This window comes from Leishmania infantum, chromosome 24 (assembly GCF_000002875.2).
Source record: "Leishmania infantum JPCM5 genome chromosome 24".
Classification (NCBI taxonomy): domain Eukaryota; phylum Euglenozoa; class Kinetoplastea; order Trypanosomatida; family Trypanosomatidae; genus Leishmania; species Leishmania infantum.
The window spans coordinates 329,425-345,749 of NC_009408.2; the positions used below are offsets into that span (position 1 = coordinate 329,425).

The 16,325-nt window shown below is 63.4% G+C and overlaps 6 protein-coding genes across 6 annotated transcripts; all 6 read left to right on the forward strand.

Moving 5' to 3' along the window:
• Positions 1-504: 504 nt before the first annotated feature.
• LINJ_24_0940 (conserved hypothetical protein) lies at positions 505-1,905 on the forward strand (the record flags this gene model as incomplete). The annotated part of the gene is made up of 1 exon (XM_001465885.1): positions 505-1,905. The coding sequence occupies one exon, from the start codon at positions 505-507 to the stop codon at positions 1,903-1,905; it is 1,401 nt and encodes a 466-aa protein (XP_001465922.1).
• Positions 1,906-2,501: 596 nt separating this feature from the next.
• LINJ_24_0950 (conserved hypothetical protein) lies at positions 2,502-5,327 on the forward strand (the record flags this gene model as incomplete). The annotated part of the gene is made up of 1 exon (XM_001465886.1): positions 2,502-5,327. One exon carries the CDS (start codon positions 2,502-2,504, stop codon positions 5,325-5,327), a length of 2,826 nt encoding a protein of 941 aa, XP_001465923.1.
• A 793-nt stretch (positions 5,328-6,120) lies between these two features.
• On the forward strand, positions 6,121-6,468 carry LINJ_24_0960 (conserved hypothetical protein; the record flags this gene model as incomplete). The annotated part of the gene is made up of 1 exon (XM_001465887.1): positions 6,121-6,468. The coding sequence occupies one exon, from the start codon at positions 6,121-6,123 to the stop codon at positions 6,466-6,468; it is 348 nt and encodes a 115-aa protein (XP_001465924.1).
• Positions 6,469-7,523: 1,055 nt separating this feature from the next.
• On the forward strand, positions 7,524-8,720 carry LINJ_24_0970 (conserved hypothetical protein; the record flags this gene model as incomplete). Its single annotated transcript, XM_001465888.1, has 1 exon — positions 7,524-8,720. One exon carries the CDS (start codon positions 7,524-7,526, stop codon positions 8,718-8,720), a length of 1,197 nt encoding a protein of 398 aa, XP_001465925.1.
• A 1,141-nt stretch (positions 8,721-9,861) lies between these two features.
• On the forward strand, positions 9,862-12,807 carry LINJ_24_0980 (conserved hypothetical protein; the record flags this gene model as incomplete). Its single annotated transcript, XM_001465889.1, has 1 exon — positions 9,862-12,807. One exon carries the CDS (start codon positions 9,862-9,864, stop codon positions 12,805-12,807), a length of 2,946 nt encoding a protein of 981 aa, XP_001465926.1.
• Positions 12,808-13,371: 564 nt separating this feature from the next.
• LINJ_24_0990 (conserved hypothetical protein) lies at positions 13,372-15,666 on the forward strand (the record flags this gene model as incomplete). Its single annotated transcript, XM_001465890.2, has 1 exon — positions 13,372-15,666. The coding sequence occupies one exon, from the start codon at positions 13,372-13,374 to the stop codon at positions 15,664-15,666; it is 2,295 nt and encodes a 764-aa protein (XP_001465927.2).
• Positions 15,667-16,325: the final 659 nt, after the last annotated feature.

Sequence of the window (16,325 nt, forward strand, 5' to 3'; positions counted from 1 at the left end):
TGATTCGAAAGGTCTTGCAGCAGCATGCATGGACGGTGGCACCCGCGTGTGTCTCTGTGCACCGCTTTTTTTTATTTGGTGTTTTGCTCCTTCACCTCGCCTCCTCCCCCTTTCATAGACTCCCGAGGCGCCGGTCCTCGCCCAACACCCAACGCAGAAAAAGCTTAAATCGTCTTCTCCCCTCGGACGGTCATCGTCGCCATGGCCTGCGTTCTCCACCGCCGACCTTGCCTCTCGTTCATTCCCTCCCCCTCGTCTCCGCAATGCTTATCAGCACCGCCGCCAATGACCTGCCTTCCTTTTCGTCGTTGCACGCTCCTTCTTCCACCCCACCCCAAGGTCACCCTCTCGTTGCGCACAGCATACACGTGCGTGTCTGCTGTGCTCGACGCGCAGGAAGCGGATTCTCAGCCGACGTCGACGGCTGCCTCATCGGCAGCGCACGCTTCATCGCACCGGACCGCAGCAGCCTCGACAGCTGGCTGTATCAGCGGCTGAAACCTGATGGTCACGAGCGCCAAAGCCGAGCCACCCATGAAGAAGCCCAGGCTCGACCCAGAGAAGAGCGCAGCGGCGCCCTGCAATTCTGAGGCAGCGACAACGGCAGCTGCCGCAGTCGACTTCGATGTCATTCCCACAAGCAATGCCCTTCTGAGTGCGCGACTCCAAAGAGAACTGAAATCCTTATGGAGTGCGAGTGCTCCTGCCACAGCGGCGCCTTCAGACACCGGCGGGCCGTCGATGGATCACGGCACACCACCCAAGCCCGCTGATGTGGCCTCCGTTGTGCCGTCCTTCAAGGTCGGCACGCTTGAGATGTACCGCCGCTTCCCGGAGGCCTACGATATGCTCATGGCCCACCACAACTGCACTGCCGTGCGCCACACACTGCTGAAGGACGTGCTGGGCCGCATTGCTCGTACGGCAGGTGCAGCAGTCGTACCAGCGGATGCTGCCGCGGACGCTGCGGGGCAGCGCACGCCGCCGTGGGTGCGCGTGGCAGACTTTGGGTGCGGCACAGGACGCATCGAAAGCATGGTGGCGCAGCACCCCGCCGTTCAGGCCATCTACGCGTACGACAGCGAGGTGTCGATGCTGCGGCGCTGTCTGGTAAACACCGTGCGGAGTGCTGCTCAGTCCGGGCACTACCGCTCCGTGAGTCTCCTACCCGTGGCCGCGTCGGCAGAGAAGAGAAGCGAAATCAACGCTGCCAGCTCCCCCTCGCACGCGCTGCCGTCACCGCCTGCGTTGCTGTGCGGTGGGGACGAGAGCGAGGCGACGAAATCGGCAGCAGCAGCAGCGTTACAGTTGTGCATCCGTCCTGTACCGTTCCGGGCAATTCAGGCAGGCTTTCTCACGCAGACACGACACCCCCGCTGCTCCCTCGTTGTTTGCGCGTGGTCTCTCTCCTACGTTATGCGAATGCAGTGGGGCGAGGATCACTGGCACGCCGCCGTAGACACGGTTGTGCAGTCACTGCTGAACCTGCTCGACAACACGCGCTCGGATGCGGCGGTGGTCATACTAGAGACCCTGGGCAACGGCTCTGCAGAGCCGACGCGGCAGAGCACGTACACGCAGCGGCTGGAAGAGTGCTTCGGGTTCACACGGACGTGGGTGCGCACGGACTACGAGTTCAAGAGTAAGGCCGACGCGGAACGCATGGTGCGCTTCTTCTTTGGCGAAAAGATGCTGGCGAAGCTCACCTCAGAAAACGTTGGTAGTGGAGCAGGCGAGCATGGCGCCACTGACGGCGCGGAGAGTGGTGGTGGTTGTCGCCTCATGGAGTGCACAGGCATTTGGACTTACTGGAAGGCGCGAGAGTCGCCAACGGAGCCGTTCAGGGAGTCACTGGAATTGTCTCGCTCGTGGCTGGCACACAGACACACACAGACACACACGTAGCGCAGCTCTCCCCTGCCCCGTATGAGAACTCTCGAGTAACGCGTCTCTGGAGCACGTGCTAGCAAACGTTCGCACTCGCAACAGCCACACCTCGACGCGCACTAAACCCCCCTCTCACCGCCGCCTATCCCGTTACCCCCCCCCCTTCACAAACTTCGCGCAGCACAGCTGCGCCGTTTTTGTGGTTCTCTCGCGTCTGTGGAACTTGAGTCTGCGCCTCGCTCACGCGAAAGTGCCGATGATGGGAAGGAGGGGAGTATCGACAGCCATGCTCGATGTCTGCCTCGGCAGCAGCAGATGCATATTCGACTCACCAAGCACGCCCTGCGCTGTGCATCTGATTGGACGGATCATTACATGGCCCCCACCCCCTACTTCCCCGCCTCTCTCTCCCACCCTGCTTCTCTTCGTCGTTGTTCGCCCTCGTCACGCTGTGAGCTCTGCGCATCGCTTCACACGCGCACGCGCACACGCAGAGCCGCGAAAGGAGGGCCGCCGTAAAGCAGCGGTGCATCTCCGTCGACGTGAGGCTGTCCAAGTTCTCCTCGTCCTCCCTCCTGCCAACAAAGGTTCCCAGTCGCCAATCTCGCCCCGGGATGAAGCTCCTGCACTCCAAGTCGACCGCGGAGCCGATTCTCGCCGTCACGGCGTGTCCGTGCGCGAACCTCTTCGGCCTCGTCACGCAGAGCGCCGTCGCTGTCTACCGCTCCACTACGCTCACCACAGTCTTCAGCTTCTCTCTGAAGCCCTTCCAGTCCGTGCTAAAGGGCAGTGGCGATGATGGGGAGAGGCGCAACGGCAACTCCGTCTGCTGCTGCTGGTCGCCATCGGGACGCCTGTTCACCCTTGCACTGCCGTCGGGGCTGCTGCTCGTGCTGGATGTGGAGGGTGGCGCCTTGGTGCGCTTCCTCACCCCTGGTGGCACGGCCCCTGCAAGCGGCGACGGCGCTGGCGGCTCCAGCTCGACCCCCGCCTTGGCGAGTGTGCCGCGAGTCCCCACAACGCTCCCGCCTGGCCGCCCTGTGCTCGCCATGGGCTGGTGTGCGGTGCACTCACTCTCCTCCAGACACGTTAGCGCCATGCATGTGGACGTGCAGACACGGTGCCTGCCGGTCCGAACCGGCGTGACGGCTGCGTTGCTCGACGAAGTTGCTCAAGGATCCCCCCTTTCTCTCCTCGGCGCGGGGGACGCTGCCCATCTGCTCTCCTCAACTGCAGTGATGAGCGGCGGATACCCTGCTGATGCGAGAAGCGGCAGCAGATCCGTGTCGCTGCTCATGGTTCTTGGCTGCGACGGTGCTCTTCGTTGCCTGATCGGCGGTCTGTACGAGGTGCGACGTCTAGCACTGTCGCTGCCGCCGGGCTTCCCCGCCCGGCCTGACAGCGGGCCCAGCGGCCGCGTGGCCTCCTGGGAGGATGTCGTCGTTGAAGACATGCAAGTGCGTCAGTGCACTATGCCTAGTGCGACTTTGGGTGGTAGACAGACACGCGCACAGAGAAGAACTGGGCCACCCGACTGGGTATGCTTTGGTGAGTCGGCCGCGAACGGCGTCCGTCCTGCCGTGGCGCAGCAGCACCGCCTGTACCTGACCGCTACGGGCGCGTCATCGAGTGGTCCCGCAGCACATTCGCTATGGGAGGTGGACTTGCACGACAACCTCTCCGCCCTGGCCGCTCCACATTGGCTTGCATTGTGCTACGTGCGCGAGTGCACCCGCATCACGCGCGAGATGTACGAGAAGGTCGCTCACGAGTGGCATGCAGTGCTGCGGGGTCGGCTCTGGGCACACCTCGGCCTCCCTGCTGTCGCCCCTCTTCTCTCCTCCGCCGTCCTGGCGCAACTCACGGAGCCGGATCCCTTGGCACTCTACAAATACGCGAAGCAGCAGCTCAGGCGCACCGCCGTGACGGAGGATCTCGAGGTTATGGCTACGGCAGTGCAGCGCGCAACTTACGAAATCACGCACGTGTGCTACCGGTGTTGTGAGGTCGCCATGGCGTACGCCGCACACCTCCGCGAGCCGGACACGGTTACGCAGCACATTGGCGCGCTGCGGCGGCTTTGCGAGTCGTTTCTGCGACACGTCACGAGGGAGGCGGAGGGCGCGCGTGACTTGGCGCTGTGGGTGCTGCAGCAGTCGCGTCACTGGGGGCGCGGCTCCCGCTTCGCCATGGGTGCGGCGGATGAGCGAGCACTGGAGGAGGCGGAAGAGGATCAGCAGGAGAGGTCGTCGGCGGTGTCGTCGCCGTCTACTGCAGCGGCTGACATGGCCCGCCCACCGTCGTCGCGACAGCCACCGTCCGTGTTGGACGAAGTCCCGCTTAGTGCGACGCGCCAGCCGGCCTTATTGAGCTACCTTTCGTCCATTGCTACGCAAGAGACCCACCCGGATGGCGATCCAGTGATTCACCTCTGCGCACAGCTTGCCATCCGCGTGCAGGACTGCGCACCGTTGCCGGCGTCGATCATGGCTTCTCTTCCAGTCCGCGTTGTGTTGTCGGGTGCGCAAGATACCGGCGCCGCCTCCGCCTCAACAGCGTCGCAGCTCCTGTGCTGTGTAGTGGAAGGGGTCGAAGAGGACGAGCAAGGACGCTGCCTCGACGAGGATGACGACGAGGAGAAGAGCTTTACTGCTGCCTCCGGCAACGGCGGTGGCGGGGGTGGTGACGGAGACGGGGCGGCGAAAGGCTATTACCCGCTGTACGAAACGGGTCTGGAAGACGTCGCATTCGGTGAACGCAATCTTGATGTGGCACGCGACGAGTGCGGCTGCGCGCTCATCACGGAAGGGGCCCACGTGCATGTGTTGCGCTCCACTGCCGCGACGACCAATACAATCCAGGCTCTGCAGATCGGCACATACAAGCTGGTGGTGCGCCGCGACAGTGATTGTGGAGACGACAACGCCGCCGACTCACCCGCAGCTTCCGGTTCTGTGCTGGAGGCATCCCTTAAGGTAGACGTGGACGTGAATCTCATCACATCTCGCCTCAAGGCGGAGCTGGCAGGCAAGCACGGCTGTGCAATACCTTGTGTCTACAGCGCCACATGGTACGGCTACCTTGAAGAGGATCGGCACATTGTGGTCTGTCAGCCAAACACCGTCACTGCTGGCCGCTCTGCCGGATCTGATGCCTGGTGCAGGTCGACTGCGCCGGCAACGTTCTTTGTCGCCACCGTCGACGGCGGTGGCCGCCTGTTGATGGTTGATGAGGAAGAGCACGACGGCGACAACGCCGATGGCGACGATGCGGCGGACTCTTCGGCGGCCGCAGCGTCGTCGGCGCGAGCCGCTCTGTGTGAGGTGACCGGGATGGAGGGCGTGCCGCTGCGCGTGAGCATGAGTCGTGCCCGCAGCTTCTGCGTCATCGTCGGTGTCGCCAAGTACGTTGTCCTCTCCCTCTACGATGACGACTACTGAGGAACGAGCGGGAAGGAGAGGTGCGGCAGACTCCGTTCGTGCCCCCGTCGCTCTGCGCATCCCGCTGCGGTTCCCTCGAATCACACCGGCAGCCATGCAAGCGCGAAATCCCCGCACATAGACGCGCCCCCGCGAAAGCACTACTATTACGCGAGCTGAGGCAGGGGCCTTATCAGGTTCATCATAGACTAGATGCGCGCCACATACTCAGCAGAAGGAAAGAGCCCATGAGGAGGAAGGGGGCGAGGGCCTTCAAAGACACGGTCGCTCTCATACCCTCCTTGATACGCGCCAGGTGGACAACCATCCGTCCTTTCTTACATGACCACGCTGCGTATACACTACTGCCCACACACACAGATGCAGAGGAGGAAAGGAAAGAGACTAGGTGAAGGCAGCCTCGTCATCGCCCTCGCCACACTCCTCCCCGCGTGCCGTGCTTACCCTTCCCCCTTCTTTGTCGCTGCGTCTTCTCCATGCACTCGAGGGCGCAGTGGAAGGGGTAGCGTGCAAAAGCCCGGCACGGTGTACCGCCACGGACACAGTTAGCGGGCAGTGCACACCGTGGGCATCCATATGCACGCTCGCTTGCCCACAGCATGCCCTCCCTCGCCCCTCCTCCAAGCTCCGTCTGACCCCCACTGCCGATGCCGCATGGTTCGCATATCTTCTCTCGTCCTCACCGCCCCCCCCCCGGCTCCTCTCCCTCCCTCCTAACGTCTGATATCATTGCAACACGCTCACATGCACTAAGATGAGCAACATCTACTGAATGCACCTCTTCCTCCCCACCATGTCCGCATTCATGGAGAAGTACCACATCAACAAGGCTCTCGGCACCACGTTGAGAGCCGTGCAGTCCGTGTGGGACTGGACGCGTGAGCGGCTGTGGCCCATCTACTCCGCCGCCGTCGTCATCTCCCTCTTCCAGATGATCGCTGTCGCCTCAGAGAAGCAGATTCTCGCCGACCACTACTACGGCGACGTCGATGGGAAGTTCGAGGAGCACAAGGATGAGCTCGTGCGCGACGCCAAGAAGCTCTTCAACGAAGAGGTAGCGGTGGCGGTGAAAGAGCATGTGTGGCAGCTGTCCCCTGCGGCGTTCCGTCGCGAGTACAGCAGCCGCCTTGGCAACGCTTAATATCGTGAAGAAGGGGGGGAGGCTGGGGAAGGTGTTCTGACGTGCTGGCAAGCCCCAAGCGCAGATGCGGAGTGTTCAGGACTGTCTACCTATGCCTGTGGCGACGCAGAAAGTCATGGTGACAGAAAAGGCCACATTTAACCATGCCGCCTCGCACGCATGCACGCGCGCAAGTAGTGGGAGGTGGGGGAGGTGTATCATCTGACTCCTCCGGCAGCTCTCTAGCCCTCCCCTGCAGCCAAGCTCCCCACTCCCCCCCCGACCCCCTCCCGATCCTTTGCGTGCCGTGTGCGTATGCGGGTTTTTTGCGTGATGGACGGGATCTCATGGTGTTTTGCTCTGATTTGTCTGTGTGTCTATATGCGTGTGTAACGGTGTGTGCATGTGTGTTTGTGTGTCATCATCCATGTTGCTTCGCACGAAGAGGACGGAGGGTCGATGGGCCTCCCTCGCCCCCTCTCGCAGCCACACCCAAATACGCCGCCCTCCACCCTCCGTCTCTTCCTCTTGGTGGAGTTGATGTTTCCTGCCTCGTGAGGCACCTAACTAAAAATGACGCCACGTGTGATCGCACATGTGCACACATGCGTGTGTCGCAAGCTGTAGTGGTGCATTCGTGTGTGCGTATGTGTGTATGCGCCTCCCGCCCTCTCCCACCGCATGTCTCAACAGCAGGGCACGATCTCAGGTTTGTGGCTCGGCGCCACACTCTTCGCATGCCGCTCCCTCGTCGAGAGAGCATACAAGGAGAGTGCAACGATGCCGGCGAGTGGCACTGCACTCACCCTCTCCCCCTCCTCCTCCTCCTCCTCCTCCCTCAACACCACAAACCACGACGCACGCTGGTGCACGCGCATGCACCCATGCACATGTCAGCAGTTCATTGAGTGGCCACGGAGAACAGGGCCAACGCGACGCTTGATTCCCCTCCCTCCCTCCCTCCTCCTCTTCCTCCTCAAGCTCGGATGAGTCGCCCACGACGGTTCTCGCCGCTCGTGCACTCGCCCCGTGGGGTGTACGTCCAGTCGCCCCTGGCGGGCGAACCCGAGGTGGGCATGGCGAATGACGGTCGCATATTCGAGGAGCTCCTTGACGCCGAAGTCGCAGTGAACATGGAAAAGCTTCGGGAGGCGTCGCGCATGGGCATTCCGCCGGCCTACCGCGGTGTTGTCTACCGCTACCTTCTCGGGGTCGCCTTCACCGACAAGTCCAGCGAGATGACGATGGAAGAGTTGCAGGACAAGGACTTCCAGCTCTTGAACACGGCCTACACCCGCATGTTGGGAAACGGGGACGAGGACGACGACCGCGGCGGCGCTGGCGGCGGGGGTCACAGCGGCAGCCACAGCACTGGCGGTAGCGTGGCGGCCCTACACACCATCAGGGAACTGCTGACCTTCTCGACATCATCCGCGGTGGCGGCCGTGAGCGCGACGGAGGGAAGCGGTCCACTGCACTGCAGCAGCGGCTTCCGCGGCATAGGTAGCGGCGACGCAGGGGGCGGTACCGGTGGTGGCAGCAGCGGTGCAGGAACGGTGGCGACGCCTTTTGTGTACCGCGGTCCGTCAGCTGTCCCGGCCCTCGGCCCCTCGGCCACTCTCGCCGCCTGGGAAGAGTGCGTGACGGCGCTGCGGTACTGTGAGCCGTACAACGCGGACGCGCGTCAGTGGGCGAGGATGGAGTCCGCACTGGCCGCGCTGCAGATGATGTACTGCAACGTCTCTGTCGATCACGTGCAGCTGATCGTGCTGCTGGCGCGCCAACTCGACCGGGTCGCCAGCTCGGCGCGCGACACCTTCTTCACTGTCCACGCCCTCTTTGATGTGCTGACACAGGACGGCAACATTCTGCACGACGCTCACACGCTGCAGACGCACTGCGGCAACTTCCTCATGCTCTTCCGCTCCGTGTTGCTCCCGCTCTATGAGCACTTCACAGTGGAGGGGCTGACCACGTGGGAGTGGATCCCAAGCTTGCTGACGTGCTTCTTCGTGGGCCGCATGCACCCCGACGACGTGTTCGCGCTGTGGGACTACTATCTCGCGGATATGAGCGAGCACCAGGCGATGGCGCTGCACCCGTACGCCTGCCTGGCGATGCTCTCGTCCATGACGGAGGTGCTCATCGAGGCCGGCAAGATTGAGCTTCTCTACTGCCTAGAGCACCTACCTCGTCTCGACACGGCGGCCATCATGCGCAAGGCGGTACTGATTCGAGAGTCCGTGTATTCCAAGGAGTTGCTCTGCGGATGATGCGGCCGCCACTGTGGCTGCCACTACCACCGCTGCGGCCGGTTTACAACGATGGTCGACTAAGCACAAAGAGGGAGAGAGCGAAGGCTGCGGATGTGCCTGGTGGGACGTCACAGGGCATCCGTGTCGTCGAAGGCCCGGTTGGGAAGCGTGCGTGTATGATGAGGGCGGCGGCAGCTGCTGCAACGCCCTTCAGCGCGCTTCATCTCCGTTGACTTGACATTCACTGCACGTTGTTGGCCTCTACTGCTGTAGCGTCTGTCTGTCCGTCCCTCGCTGTGCTCCCTCTAGCTGAGCCCCACACCCCCTACTTCTACGGCCTCGTCCTTGCCTTGCGTGCTGCGCCTCACACGACTCTCTCCTTCTGTCTGCTCTGGACCTTTTCATGAAGCGGTGTTTGGTGATGTAGACACGGCCTCGATGACGCCATGCATCGCCTTTCGCAGAGAGCACACACGCACAAACAAGGCACAGGTGTACGCCTTATCCGTCACTCATCGTCCGCTCCCCTCTAATACCTTTCACCCGGCGTGGCCGTGAAGGGGGACGGCGGCGGCGGCGGCGAAGAACCAAGGAGGAGGATGGGCACATCTCCGCGGCTCTGCTCCGCCTCTTGCTGCCGATGATGATGCTGTGGCGCCTGCACTCCCCCGTGTGTTCTCGCTCGCTTTCCACCTCTCTTTGGCCCATTATGTGCACTCTTCTTCGGCTCGCTCGTCCTTCTCGCCAGCACGCCTTTTCGCGGGCTGCTCTTGCGCTGACTTCCTACGGCTGCCCGACACTGTGAAGGTTCGGAGTTGGCCGGCGACGAGGGGCGTGCACCGTCTCTACCCTTTCTGTGTGTGTGTGTGGTATTGCAGACGCTATTCGACCGCCATCCGCCACACCGGCGTGCAACGGCACTCACACAGGCAGGCGCACTGCCCAGAAGCGCGCAACAGCAGCAACGGGCTACAATCACCCTTGCACCAAGTAGATAGACACTTCGATAGATTTGGTCGACGCGCTGCCGCCAACGACGACGTCACACGCACACCCGAAAACAGCTGCGCGCGCAGTGGCACCGGCGGTCGCTGGGATCCTTCTCTGTTTTTCCAAGAGGGTCGACTTCCTTATCGTGGCCACCACGCGAACTTGACGCATGTTGAGTCCTTGCGCCTATCGGGCTGCCCTGCTCGACTTGCTCACGTCCTCGGCAGCCGAATCACAGGAGATGGAGAATGAGAAGGCTGGGCTGCAGGCGAATCACATGCATGTCGACCCCGCACAGGCGCGGCATCCGTATGTCCCCTCACTGCGACTGGCTCGCAGACCTTCGTCATCGTTCGCGGAGGAGGAAGAGCAAGCAGTTGACAACACGACGCCGGAAACCTTTGCGGCGGCCACAGCAGCAGCGGCGCCATCAGTCTACTCGTACCCTCCTGTGGCCCTGGTGAAGGGGTCCCCTTCCATATCAGCAAGCAACTGTGTGATCGAAGACAGCGTGCTTCGCCTGGGGAACGCACAGGCGCGATCGGGCGCCGCCTCGAGTCATGGACCTTCTGCGGCGCACGAAGGTGTGGCCCATCAGTCGACCTCTGGGGTGGCAGTCGTGGAGGAAGGGACAGGCCGGTCTCTTATCCTGAGCTTCATCGACAACTGCATCTGCGCCGGCGTGCCAGAGGCCGTGATCGCGGAGCAAGTGCAGTTCATGGTGTCCTCCATGAAGGAGTCCCTCGCCCTCCACGCCGCTCTGCATGCGCGACAGCACAAGGATCGCATTCGCGAGTATGAGGTGAGTGAGCTGACGGCAATGCTGGAGCGACAGCAACTGCAGTTTGCGCAGCAGCACCCACAGATGGCACCACCTGGGCTAGACGCTGCCCCCTCCCTCTCCGCTTCCTCCCCAATCCTTGCAGCTCCCCCACCGATGAGCTACGCGCCCCCGCAGCAGCAGCATGTGCCGGCGGTGCGCTCGACAGCGGAGGGGACGATCGGCGCAAAGCCGCTCCACTACATGTCCATCTCTCAACGGCTTTCAGACAGCCTATGGACGGCTTCCACTACCACAGACAAACCCCCGCAACACTTCGCCGACAACGGGCGGCCCTCGCCGTTGTCTCGACACGCGAGGAGCCAGGCGGCGCACATGGTGAATGATAGAGCTGGAAGCTCGTCGGCAGTGCCCGTCTCCTTTTGGCGTCCGCGCACGCCGGCGCACGCTTCAACCACAGAGACGCCGACGGCCCCCGTTGCGCGGTCTAAGAATAACGCCGGCGGTGACGCAGCCGCAGTGAGTAGCAGCACTGGCCACGCTTGTGCGCAGCCCCACACCCGGTCGCCGCCTTCGCGCGCGACTTCCGTGTCGCGCCGATCGTCTCGGGCACGCGACTCTTCGTGCCATCACCACCCCCGTCACAGCCGCTATCACAAACTGTGCAGTGTCTGCTATCCAAGCTCGTCATCATCGCAGCCTCCCTCTACCTCTACGGCACAAGCGGCGGAGGTGGCCGCCTCCCCCGTCGATGATAGGCCCGCTTCCCTGCGGCGCAGCCCAATGGCAAAGTGGCGGCAGTGGTACGCCCCCTCGCAGCGCTACATGAGGCCGACGCACACCAGCCGGGCACGGCAGGAGTCAAAGTCGCCATCGTTGTCGCCCCTCCGCATCAATCCGCCAGCGGTGGCCCGCGGTCTTCGCGACGAGGGGCGTGTGAAGCGTTCATCGTCGCGGTGGGGCAGCAGTGGCAGCGCCCCGCTCTTTACGCAGGGAGCCGCGTCTGCAGTCACAGGACACCGCTCAGCTGTGCAGAAATTGCTTGTCCGATCCACTCACAGCAGCCGCCTTCGCGCGGCGGCAACTTCGCGGCGGCAAACTGCGTCCTCGGTGTCGGCATCAAGAGCATCGTGCGAGGGTGAGGATGAGCTGAACGAGTTCGGCAGCGCAGACACACCTCACGCTCAGGAATCAGTCGCACGGTGCGCAGCCGCAGTCGCGGATGACTCCCTCCGCGCGACTCCGGCGCAGATGCCGACTTCGGTGATGCGTGTCGATCCGTCGTCGGAGGCACCGCCGCCGTCCCCCTCTCCTGGTACGTCGAACCCAAACGCGCCCCGAAGATGCGCTCGTCTCTCCATCCACCCCAAGCCCGCCCTCGACACCACCGGCAACACCCGCGGCGGTGGACACGGAAAGGTCGGAACGTCGCCGAATGCCGCTGCGGTGACGAATGCTGCGCCAATTCAAGGCGGCAGCGAGACGCCCCCAGCTTGTTCAACGGCGACATCGCCTGCATCATCGTCAACTCCGGCAGCCACCGTCTCAGCCTCCACGGCGCAGAGGTCGGCACCCTCACAAACCACGCGCGAAGCAGCGCAAGAGGGACAGCCGGAACACCAACACTATCAGCAAGGTCAAAAGCATCGACCTCATCGGCCGCCGCCTCCACCTCAGCCGCGGCCGAGCTCCAGAGATATCGGCACCGTACTAAACCTTCCTGCGTCTGCGGCGGCTTTTGTGGACGACGACTGCAGTGATGCCAACGTGTACGTCACCAGCCCTGAGCTGCAGCTCTTTATGGAGCTCAGCCAGCGCAAGCTTCGGGAGACGGAGCGGGTGCTGGCGCAGGCGCCCACGCCGTCACGCACTGCCTGCGTTCCGCGCCCCTGCCAAAGTCCCTCGCCGATGTCCATCGTCAACGCGTCGCACTCGTGCGCACTGCGGGACAATATCGGCGTCTCTTCCTGTGCGCCTTCCTCCGTTGACGCACAACAGACCCCACTGCTCGCCAAAAGCTGGTCCGACCGGTCGCTGGACGCCGTGCGGGCGCGACAGCAGCAGCGGCTCGTTGACCTTCGCCGACGCTTCAGCAGCTACGACACAGCCTCGAGCAACACCAGCCCGAAGAGCCCTCACGCTCTGCCTGGAAAGGTCACTCGCGCGTCTTTGTCTGCGTCTGTGGTGGCTGAGGCGCCGCATGAACTCCAGCAGTCCAGCTCCGTCATCTTCCAGCCTCACTATGTGCACTCCGCCTCGGTTGAGAACTCACCGCTGGTTCAGATTTCTCCGACCTCGTCGGACGAGAAGGACACGCACGACGGATGCGTGTAAGGGGGCGGCGGAGGGGAGGGACAATTCGGAGGCGCACTGCACAGAGGACGGTCAACACCCAGACGCAGATGCACGCGTCTTGCTTTCCTCTCTGTCGTTTGTTCTTGTTGCCTCCCCACCCCCTCCGCCGCCGCGGTCGTGTCGCTGTGAGAGACCGAGCGTGGGAGGGAGGGAGGAAGGCGGCTGTGGGTGAGGGCTCTCTCGCTGGCCCTCCCCTCCCTACGCGCACGCACGCACACGCACACACACACACACACACGTCACCCCGCTTCGAGCGAACGCCATGCGGTCATGCACCGAGGAAAAGAAGCAAACCTACAGACACGCGAAAAAGCAAGTGCATATGCAAAGCAGGCGGTCACGTATGCGTGCCGCAATCTCTCCATCACGCCGCCGTCCCACCCACCTACCTCCACCCCTTCTCCTCTTGCGCTCTCTCCTCTCCTTCTCCCTCCCTAATCCAGCGCGCTCCGCCAGCAAACAGCAAGACGGCGTGAGCACGTGTGTGTGAGCGCACGCATCAGTGGCTCTCTCTCCCCTTTCCGCTTCGCTGTTGGTGACACAATGCTTGACACGGATATCACGTTCTGCCTCTTCCCTCTCGGAGTCGGGGACACTGATGTGACGGTCTACGGCGAAGCCCCTCTCTTGCTCACCTCCACCGCCTCCATCAAGTCTATAGAGACCACGTCGAGTCCCTCCGTCATCGATGTAGGAGGCGGCACGGCGCTGTGCGGCACCGCCAGAGGTGTGGCAGGCAGAAAAGCGATGCTGAGCGTGCAGCAGCGCCGCATCACCTTGGCGGCATCTCCATCGTCTGGAGCTCCTGATCAAGACCAGAACGCGGCACCGGTGGAGGCGGTGGTGGACCTCACGGCAGCCGCGGATTCCTGCTTCTCGGCCGCCGCCGCCAACATGCACTTCATCGCAGCCAATCATCTCAGCGAGCTCCAGTGCGGCGCAGTTCTTGCGCGGTGTGGAGCCGCAAAGAATCAGTCTGTAGGCGCCACGACCACTGCGCGGTCCTCTGGCACCGCAGGCCTTCTTGAGCCTAGCACTGGCTACGTGGAGTGTTGCGGAGGAAGGCGCTGCTACTACGTGTACCCGGTCGAGGACGGTCGATACGCCGCGGCGGTGATGCTGCCTGCCGTGGTGTGGCGTCAGCTGGGTGGTGGCGGCGACGGCGCTGCGTATGCCGAGTGGCTCGTGCACACGGCTCTCCGCGGCAGCGTCGTATCCGCGAACAGAGTTATTAGCGGTGACTGGACGACAACATGCGCTGCGCACCCGCCTCTCCACACGCGGCTTTTGGGCAGTCCACACGACGTGCAGCGCAGCATGGACTCGCAGGTGCGACTGCTGGCGAAGGTTGTTTTGGATGGCACCGCGCAGCCGCGCGTGTTTGCAGAGCGCCAGTTGGCGCTGCGGCGCCTGTGCCGCGAGCAGCCGTCGCCGCTGCGCACGCGCCCACGCCTGTGGCGGCGAATAGAGCAGCTGTTGCGGGCCGCCACGAGCTCGACGGACGCGGCGTCCCTCCGTGGCGTCATGCCGACAATGGGCCTGCCGAGCACAAATACGCGCTATGTGCTGGCCGCGTCAAGTGTGTGGTACCGCGGCAACCCTCTCTACCACAGCAGCAGCCCCATCGGCGCCGCATGCCGACCGGCGCAGGCCGCCGAGCTGCTGCGCTCTGCAGCGCTGTCCGCGGTGCTGGAGGAACTGAAAAATGCGGCCGAGGCTGCTAGCAGAGGAAAAGGTAGCGTCGGCGGTGTGGCATACGCTAGAGTCGATGATGCCACCATTCGACTGACGGCTGTGTGCCTGCTTACGCGTGGGCCGAACAACAGCGAAGGTAACGCCGGCACAGACACGCGCGTTAGCGGCTACGTAAGTGCGCCAATGCGCATCACCTCCGCAGCCCAGTCGGTTGTCGACTCCTCCAGTGTCACCTCCACTGCCGCGTTGCCGTTGATCTCACTGGCCTTCACAAGCGCTTCCGGTTGGACGGTGGCGCTGCTGGTGCGCGGCATGCGCACCCCCTTCCTCGGCGCCCCGCTCTCCTCGATATTCAGTGGTGTGCAGCTGCTGGTCGAAGAGCACTTCGAATCCGCCGTCTTTGCGAGCCTCGTGAGCGAGGCCACCGCGGCGATGCGCACGACGTGGAGGCGTCCCGTCACACTGGTCTCGCCGCTCATGGCACAGCTGGAGGCCGCCATCCTTGATATCCGAGTTGGCCGACGCGGTGGCGCGGCGGTCGCAGCAGGTGCACCCACACGCACACGCGATGTTCTCCTGTACTACTTTGATCACCACGCAGCCGCACCCAAAACTACTGCCGCTGCGGACTCGCCATGTTCGCCTCCACCCTGCTTCCTGTCGCGGCGGTGCAGAGCAGCGCACGGCGACGCCACTTCAGGTGTGTTGCGCCTCCGCTGTGCACTCGGCGAAGGTGAGGCGTTCGGACCCGACGGATCGCAGACGGTTCACGGAGGCGGCGCCGCGGTGGAGGCTGTGCTGCAAGCAGCTGCGCGGTATGCACAGCTGGCGGCCCGCGTGCAGCGCTGCTGTCGGGGTGCAGGGGCGAAGCGTCGCCGGCCTGGTGGTTGCGGTCCTTCCCCCTCGCCTCTGTATGCCCAGCGCCGCTGCCAGACGGTGCACTCCGTGCTGAGCGGCAAGGACGTCATCAGAGTGGTGCAGGCGGTGCCGCACTGCGCCTCCTGGAGTGGTGGCGTCGCCGGGCATGCTGCAGAGTACGCTGTCACGTTCGCGGTAGTGGTTCTGGAGGCGAAGAAGACGCCCGAGCTGGCGCATGACGAGTACCGCGCTTTTACATCGTGGCTGCTGTGCAGGTGCTGCTGAAGAAGGGCGGTCGAGGTGAAGCATAGCGCGCCGTGCACGAGCGGCGCACGACCCGCTTTACCCCTCACCTCACACACATGCGCGCAGATGGGAAAGAAGTGCGTCTGGGTGCGACTTCGAGTGCTACAGCGCGTGGCTGGCTGAGCCGCATAGAAGGCATAGACGACGGAGCGTGCACGCAAGAAACAAGAAGTATAGGAAAGAAGCCGAAGTCGCGTGCCTCGCGTGTAGGTGGACACCACCATCTTGCACGCATGCGTGCCGCAGGGAGGAATGGAAGCGTGACAGCGAGCTCGTGCACATGGGTGCGCAGCGGGGGCGGGGGGGGGGGGGGGGTAAGCCACGGCTGTCCTCCCAACGTGATATTGATGGTTGCAAGCTATGCGCGACCCTTTACGAGCGCGGAAGTGCTGACCGCCTTCACGCCGCGCCTTTGGCGTGTTACGCGTACATGGGTGTATACGTGCACGTTTCGATGCGCCGTGACAGCAGGGCATGCGAAGCCAACGCATCCCTTCACGCCTCATGCCACGCCGCTGCCCCTCCCACCCTCCTTCTCTGTCCCGCCATGCACACACGCACAACCTACAACTGCCCCGATGTCGGCTTTTACCGTCTCTCTCTCTCTCTTCTTCTTCTTTACGCCACGCTCGCCTTGA